The 8,790-nt window shown below is 41.3% G+C and overlaps 1 protein-coding gene across 5 annotated transcripts in view; it reads right to left on the bottom strand.

Moving 5' to 3' along the window:
• Positions 1 to 8,790, bottom strand: part of LOC111656073 (cell adhesion molecule 1-like) — a 338,529-nt gene that overhangs the window by 79,770 nt on the left and 249,969 nt on the right. For all 5 annotated transcript variants that reach the window (XM_023407644.2, XM_023407646.2, XM_087174367.1 and 2 more), the window contains one exon: positions 1,257 to 1,403. In XM_023407644.2, the coding sequence (XP_023263412.1) occupies positions 1,257 to 1,403 (147 nt within the window). The remainder of the gene's footprint in view (positions 1 to 1,256; positions 1,404 to 8,790) is intronic.

Below are 8,790 nucleotides of genomic sequence, written 5' to 3'. Positions count from 1 at the left end.
CACACACACACACCCCCAATTCTGGTTTGGTTAAATTTTACCAAATGTAAATGATATGTTAAATGTCTGTCTAATTTTACTGCTGCTCCGAAAAATGAACCAGTGAAACTGAGATAAATAAATCACTAAGATTGATTTCCGTGTCATCTGATCACATCAAACTGCTTCGGACTATAATTAAACACATTTGATATCAATCACATTAAGACATGGCAGTGCTGAAAGATCCCCCTCTCTCTCTCTCTCTCTCTCTCTCTCTCTCTCTCTCTCAGCAGACAGTGTCAGCTACCAGCTATAGCCTACTTTCTCTAGACAGTAACACAATACTTTCTATTCACTGAGTCATACAATGCATGACCTACAAAACACAAGGTTTTGTTTTCCCTATAAACAGGTGCAACTGTACTACATAACAACTGCAGTGAGGTAATCGGGAATGTGTAGTCATAAAAGTGAAAGGCAGACTTTATGTCTCTTTATAAGTCTAGGTCTTGTACTATAGTAGTGTTTTATATTATATAATTATGTATTATATATTTATGTCTGCGTAAAGCCACCCCTAGTATCATGATGTCAGGTCAAAATGAGACAATCCACTGGACTTTTATTGTGAAATTGAAGATGTTTTGTTGTTGAATTCATGTGTGTTGTATTCATATGTATGGGAGAAACAGGAAAACCACCTGTTATTATGACTCGGGAACATTCAAACATCGCTCCATGCTGGTTGCTTTACCTGGATTCTCACTAGATGGACGAATAAGCCTATACAATGGTTATTTTCTATATATCACTAATATCCTGAAATTGGTAATGGAACAAACCCCCGACCCTGTGTTCAGAAAATGGCAGCTAAAATAAACAAACAAACCGAGTCCAAAATCGAAAACTAGTTATGGGAAACAAATCCAAACAGCCCCATCAGTCTGTTGTTGAGTTCATGTTGGTGTGTCATTTTGTTCCACAGTGGGCTCTCTTGGACAAGTTACACTGCTGCAATGCAAAGAAGGTGAAAGTTACAATTGAGATGGAAATTGGCTGCTTTAGTGACAGCTTTGAATAAAACATGTATATAAATGGCTGTCAGTGGTTGAGGTCTTTTTCTTATGTTTTTTCCCCTCCTCATGTCAGCGCTGTTTTCCTCCAGTCAAAACAAAGTAAATTTACGTACTTAACAAAACACACTCAAGTCCACGAGAGGGCAACTTAATTAAACGATGACAGTGCACACGACAGTAACGTTGTATAATACTCACGCCTCATGTCTCTGAAGTAGATTGTCTGCCTGTTGGGGTTAAGCAGCTGGATAACGGAGTCGTCGTTGTTCTTCACCCGACAGCTGATGATCGCCATCTCTCCCTCCACCACGGACACATTGTCTGTCACCAGGTTCTGACTCACCACTGGACAGGACAAAGACAAGGGCGCATAAATTACCACTGGTGCACGGTGCATATGCATCAACTGGAATAAATATGGTTGATAAAAAGGTAATGCATGATAGAAACAACACGCGGGACTGATGGGAAAACACGGTGAGCAGCCAGTGAAGAGCTGCCGCCATGACGGAAAGTAATGTATTTAAAATCAGAGACATACAAAAAGAAAACTTTCAAGATTCAAGAAAACCGATAATTTCTCTGACACATTCATTCGCATAAAAAAAAAGAAAAACCTCAGTATAATTACACAGTTTTGTTAAATAAGTATAAGCACTGCGCAGGAAAAAACACTCAGAGAGGGGCAACATCAAAAAATAGTTCTCTGGGTTCTTATTTCTTACAAATTACATGACAACTTTTCCCTCTCAGAAATTTACTAAAACTTGAGGTTCAAATAAAAGAGGGAAAAATACAGTCATAATGTGTTTTTATTCATTTTGTCTTTCACAATATGAAGAACAGATAATGTCTAAATCTCCTTCCTGGAGAAAGTGTTTCGGTGTAACATAACATTTAATGGGTGGCAACAGTAAAGCAGGCGGTGGACCAGAACCCCCTTAATGTGTGTCCGTGGGAATAAAGAGAACTGAGTGACCGGGGAAACTGCTCAACAAGCCTGTGGGCTGAGGAAAAATTGGTCACAGCCGTCATCTGTCATGAGCCGCCACTTAGATTGCTGCACTTCCTTGTTTCACAAACAATATCTCTGCCTGAAGAATGAAAAATGGATTCTTTCTAGCTTTGTGCTACTTTGATTTGAAAAACTACAGTAATAACATTGCAGACTTTGCTTTGGGGTTGCATCCATAGTTGGGGCTGATGGTAAAGCTTGAGTGGCTTTGGTTTATTTTAAATTATTGCTACAAAGGCAACGCTTGGCAGCTCGCCAGTCGTGGCTGATAGTTATTTCGGGTCCCCAGCGCAAGATTTTTATTGTGAGATACACACACACACACACACACACACACACACACACACACACACACACACACACACACACACACACACGCTCTAGGCTACGTGGACAAACACAAACAGACACAAAATCAAATCAGCAATTTACTGTAGGAAATCAACTAGCTATATTTGAAATGTTTACGCTACTTGTGTCACTATCGGAGGAACAATACTGTGAAACACACGACACAGCTCCAGAACTGAACACACAAACACACACACACACACACACACACACACACACACACAAAGTGAAGCAGGAGCATGCACTGCAGGTATGTACTAATGTGACTGTTCTGCCCAACAGCTTCTCTACTTCTTATCAAAATCAAACTCAGCAGCGAGCCGCCTCAAAAGATGCACCAGACCGGCACAGCGGCCAATCAGAAGCCCCTTTGAAAAAAGCAATTATACAAGCTTTAACTCTTTAAACACTGTCCCTAATTCCAGGTTCACACTCCACGATATTTGTGTCTTTCCAGATGGTCTGACGATGATGAGGAGTTGATGTCAGACTGAACCAATCAAACCCACCAATGTTGGCTTGTGCTTTTTTTTAAATGAAACCGCAATGACGTCCACGGACAGACAGAGCCAGAGGTGGACTACTGGGATTAGCTATGTCAGCAGGCACGTCAGGAATAAATCCAGATATGAAATATGACACACTATACATGATGAAATAAAGAATTGTCGAGCCTGACGGGGCCGTTTTCATTTCTGACACCCCACGCGCTCCAGATCAGGCGAATTTTCAGCCAGATATTGTGTAATCTGAGGCGGATATTGTGTACCCAGCTCTGGTCTTTGATGCTCTCAGTAGATAGAACAGCCGGCCAATTCAGTCTCTGCTGCCCAACACTGCTTTTGATCAATTTGATTTGGATAAGCATCACATTGCACCATCATCACACATAATAAATATGACAGATATTATGAACAGGTGGTTCAATATGACGCTACAACTTACTAATGGGGCTGTAAATGACTTTTATAATCATCGGAATTGTGTCTCATTTTAAATGAGTGCTGCTTATAATACACTGAAAACAAATTTGCCTATGTTACCCCTTCAGAGCGAGATGCAGGGCTACACAAGGAAGTGTGGACTGCTAGTATTACTCCTCCAGAATGCACCAGATCGTACAGAGAGGCTGCTGCTTTCAATTGGTGTAGAGAGGGAAAAAAACAAAAAACACGTATGGATAAAGTCTTTGTAATTACCCTTATACCTTCCTCCTACGTCGTCATGAAAATAGCATCACCAATACATTTTCTCAGAGAGGCTAAAAGGACCAACTCAGGGGTGGAGATGTGGGGTAAGAAGCGAAAGAAACAGAGAGAACACAGGAAACATCAACTGCTAATTTGCATGCCTCAGTTGTCAAGCACCTCTAAATATCCCTGCCATTTAGGAGACAAGGAGGATGAGGTGGGAAGAGAGAAATTGCATCCTCTGATGCTGACAGATAAGGATAGACAGCTTAACAAAGAGATTCAAATCAGCATCCCTCGGTGGCCCAAATGCAGCCCTAAATAAATGAACCTCGGCGTCTTTAATATTCAAGACTGAACCTCATTTTTCAAAGATGTGCAGAGGTGGGCGGTAGGGTGGGCATCTGGTTATGATAATACGCTAACATATTACAAAATGCATTTCAAGGCACATGCTGAAGGTTACAAGGCAGCAACAGGGCGCTGCAAGGTGTCTGCTAAGTCGTGTTTAAGCCAGTGAACGTAGCGGGGACAGACTTCAAATGGCGGCTGCCTTGTCAGCTGCTTAATTGTTCCCGTTGTGCTGAAAAAACAACTCTGACATGCTGGACGATGGTATGGAGAGGCTGGGGGGGGGGGGGGGGGGGCAGCTTTACACTAATTAATGGCCAGCAACAACAGTGTGCCGTGGCCTCCTAGGACACTGTCAGAGGTGCTACAGGAAAGCACTTCTGACATCATGGGGGGGGGGGGGGGGGGGGCATCAAGGGGCAGTAAGACGAAGAGGATCAGGGCCGAAGCTCGTGAGAAAACTTTTATTACTGAACAACCTTTGTACAAACTGTTGCCTATTGATAACGACCTGTGGGAACCTGCACAGAGATGTACGGCCCCAGTTCTGAGCTTGGGTTCGGTTTTTTGTATCATCTTCCTTCATTTTGTCAAAGTTACATTTTCGTTACGAGGTTTCTTAGTTGAAGAGATGAACGTTGCAGATACAGCGGTACGACTGTATGCTACTTCAACCAAAGTTACAATGTGGTTGTGGCATTTCTCAACATAACTTTAATTTCATAATGCAGATGGTTGATGATTGATCTTGACCAAGCAATACTTCTGAAGTCCTAGTCCCAGTGATTTCTCCTTTGAAATACATAGTACAGTTAGCAATATGGGTGCTACTGGTATTAGCATGGGAACACCTCAGGATCCATGAGGAGCTGGAAAACGTCGCTGGGGAGAGGGACGTCTGGATTACTTTCGAGTGACCTGCTGCCACCGCGACCCGACCTCGGACAAACGGATAAAAAATGGATGGATGGATGAATGTTTGAATTTATATTTACTTTCCATGCGCTCTGTCTATTCGACTAAAAATATGTTGCACCGTGTTGCTACATCACATCAAGGTGTGGGGATAGAAAGAGAATAGATAATAAAGTTTCCTCACCGCATTAATAAAGTTTTTCTCAGTGGAAGTTTGGACAGCGTCTGAAATCCTAAACTTGATAAAGAAATAACCAGTTATACATCTGTGACAAAAGCAGCTGTTTGGAAGTGACCCTGACATATGGATCATGACCAGAATAAATAGTCAGTCAGCATCAGAAAAAAAAACTTTTAGACACATCGTCTTCCCTCCCTTTTGTGTGAAAATACAAGGTGAAGCTCTGTGTCGATGTTTTTAAATGCAGATTGGCTGTATTCACTTTGCGCTTTGTGCCAGCGTCTGTGAAGGCTGTAAAGATGCTGCTCGGAGAGACAGACAGTGTGAAAAGTGTGGGAGCATCAAGGTTACAGACTCGGGGGCAGGATGACAGGACTAACGATACACTTCCTTCCGACTGAAGTCCCACATTGAAGCTTTTAGTTACTGCTGACAGTCCTCCGGTCGAAGACAAACTCTCATAATTGAAATAGATATTATGATAATGGCACATCAGAGATGGTGGGAGTAATATATAATTGCTAGTCTGAGCAGCACTTAATACATTTCCTCCTAATGTTTAAATGTATCACTTAATTTGCCTCTTTCCATCACATGTGAGGTTGTGCATTAACACATAAATACAAAAGGCACTATCGCCATCCATTTATCCACTGGACAGATGAAGACACCGACAGTCGCAAACAGTTGAGTAAAGTAGTATATCAAACATAGATATCAATACCGAACAGTCAGAGCAAAACCCACCACGGAAAACATATCTAGCTCAGTCTCTCAGCTGTGTTAGTATTCAGCAAAGCTTTGAAGTGCACATCTTTCTAATCTCCCAAGCAATATGAGCTATACTGCCTGGAAACTGGGAGTACTACCATCAATCTGCATCAATCTAGACCTGCAAACTCTCCGCTGTGTGGTCAGGAAAATGAATAAATCACTGCTTTATTGGCCTGATACTCTCCGGCTACACAGTCAAAATCCACAACAGCTGCCGCACACTTTTATTTGTTTATAGAATAAATTAACTGGCTGGAGACTTATAGTTCAATGATAGTGAGAAAATTCTGCTTTGAATTCAACTTTGAAAGTCATCTTAGAGAATTGATTGAGATAGATTTTTTTTATTTCTTTTGCCAGTTACATCATCATCACCTGCAGGAGTACTGCAGCTGTTTGCAGGGACTGTCGAAAACAGTTGAATTCTTAACAACGAACTTTTAAACGAACTTTGTTGGATTTGAGTCTGAGACACCCCCCCTCTGTGCTCACTTGCTCTCTCTTCCACTGCTGACGTCCACTTTGTGTCATCAATCTTTTGCGTCTGCACGTACAACAACCTCCACCGGCTCACGGGGAAAGCGCTGAATGAATGTGTGTGAACGGGTGATTGTGACTTGCAGCGTGAAGCGCTGTAGGTGGTCGTTAAGATGAGAAAAGCGCTTCACAAATGCAGTCCATTTACTATTTATATAGCACTCATCCATGTGCTGCTTTCATGCCTAATATCGCTGCTTTACACGTCCCATTGTTTAATTGTGTTACCTTCAGGTGAAATAAATTGCAAACCCTTTCAGTAGAAAATGTATATGTTATATAGATATCAGATATCATGGTGCAGGCTTGGAATGGCTGAGTTCACATTATAATGAGATTCCTATCTTTTGAAATTTTTTAAAAAGAAACTGGCATCATATTTAATTTGTAATGTCTAATTAATTCTTCATTATGTCCAATTATTTTTTATATAATTATTGTCTGCTTTAAAATTTTAATGAAGTGTTTTGTTCATTTTATGTTTTCTTTGCTCATCATTATGTTTTGTATTATTTGAATTTGATTAAATCGTGCTGTAGTTCCAACAACGTAATGGAAACACTGGACAGTGTTATGCTGTAGGCACATTATAAAATAAAAGTGTATAAGGATAAATTTGTCAAGGTGTATCTTACAAGTTTTATCCAGTGCCATGTAGCTCTGATATTTTCAGTTTTTTCAATGCAGCACTGGCCGGTAACATACTTGGCCCATGGCGATGGACGGGGGCAGGATTTCAGCCCTTGGCCATCCATGTCAAAAAGTTGAAGCAGCCAATCCTAGATTAAAGTTGTCAGACAATGACACTCCACACTGCACTGTGCAAGGCTTGCCTGAGGCCCAAATTCACTAAGACTGAAATGGAAGGAAAAAATGCCATGTTCCATTTGCCCGGGCTAACAGCTGCATGTTTCTATTTGATTCAGGAGGAAATGTATACTATATATATTAAGATGGCCGCCACGGCAGGAAAACAAAGCCACTATAATATTGATATACGACTGCACTGGCACGTTATGTCAGATGTGTTCTTGACTGATTCATTACATGAGGCTTTGTTTGTAGATTTTATTCTGCACATCACGCACCACTTACACACAAGACTTCAGGATAATAGGTTCCTGAAAATATTAAATATTAATCCAAACATCGGTCTGTCAATGTATCATTTTTCATATCCCGGCTCTCCCTGTGGTGTTATTAGTAGTAATAGCGCTGGTATTGAATTTTTTATTAGATCTACTGTTAAACATGCATTTATTCATACCCTGTCTTAATCAGAGACATGACGCAACATACAGTAATCCTGTACAGTACGGTGCTTTTTCTTCATTTATGTACTTAACACTGGTGTACTCTGCTGCGTGTGATCACCACAGCCAACTGAGAGACATTAATTTCCCTTTGCCATTTCGAGGAACATGTGTTTGTTTTTGTGGCTCCTGGTGATAAAATAGCATAGGGCCACACTGTATACATATATATATATATATATGTGTGTGCATGTGTGTGTGCGCGCCTGCCACTGTGTGATTGCAGTCAGTCCTGTCTGATTGCACGTTTTCACAGACATGTGCGGGCACACCTGATTGTATGTCTCTGTGCCGACTGTAAGGAGTTGATTTCTGAGTAACCTTCCTGAACAAGTGTATGAGAGCAGCATTATTACCTCTCAGGGTAGTCTTTACCATAATAATGGGTGCGGGCCGCCATACACAGCAACGATGCTGTGGATATGTATGAGGACAAACTACAGGAGACCTTCAAAGTGAGTTTGGCCTTTATAAATCTGTGCCATGTCAAACTTATGGAATAATTCTGGGTCTTACGTTCTTATTTTCGCCATCGCTCCTATCAAAAAGCAAAAAGACTGGAAGGTTTAAGCACTACCCAAACTCTCTCTCTTTGGTTCAACTTTGACTAACCTTGCTTGCCGTCGTCGTGTGCAGACAGTCACTCAAATGGTCCAACCACGTTGCATGCTCACTGTCTCACTAACGCTGATGAGATTTACTAATTTACTACTTTGGTATCGAGAGTTGGTATCGTATGACGAGGCACTTTTTGATCCTCAAACCAAATCGGTCGGTCCGTAAAAGTATCAAAGTTCGATACCCAGCCCTAGTTTTACTTCATCATCTGGCTAAACCGATCATCTAACTACTCGTATGGGGGTGTTTGGAGTGGTTGTGGGCGCACTAAGTGCTAGACCTTGACTATGTTAGAGAAGGATGATGGTTTTGGTTAAACACTAGAACAGTAAACCTGATGCTCTGCGTCAGTGTTGATTTTTTAGAGTTCCTACCGAGGCCAGGATCTTTCCCTAACCTTAAACAAAGGCTTTGAGCTGCCTTTTTTTTCCAGAAGTCTGAAGGGAAGGTCTGAGAAATTACTTTGGTGAGTAAAATAATATTATAA

The sequence above is a fragment of the Seriola lalandi genome, unplaced genomic scaffold (assembly GCF_002814215.2).
Source record: "Seriola lalandi dorsalis isolate HSWRI2012SDOR001 ecotype SW California unplaced genomic scaffold, Sedor1 jcf7180002054343, whole genome shotgun sequence".
Taxonomy (NCBI): Eukaryota; Metazoa; Chordata; class Actinopteri; order Carangiformes; family Carangidae; genus Seriola; species Seriola lalandi.
This window is presented reverse-complemented; position numbering and strand designations above follow the sequence as displayed.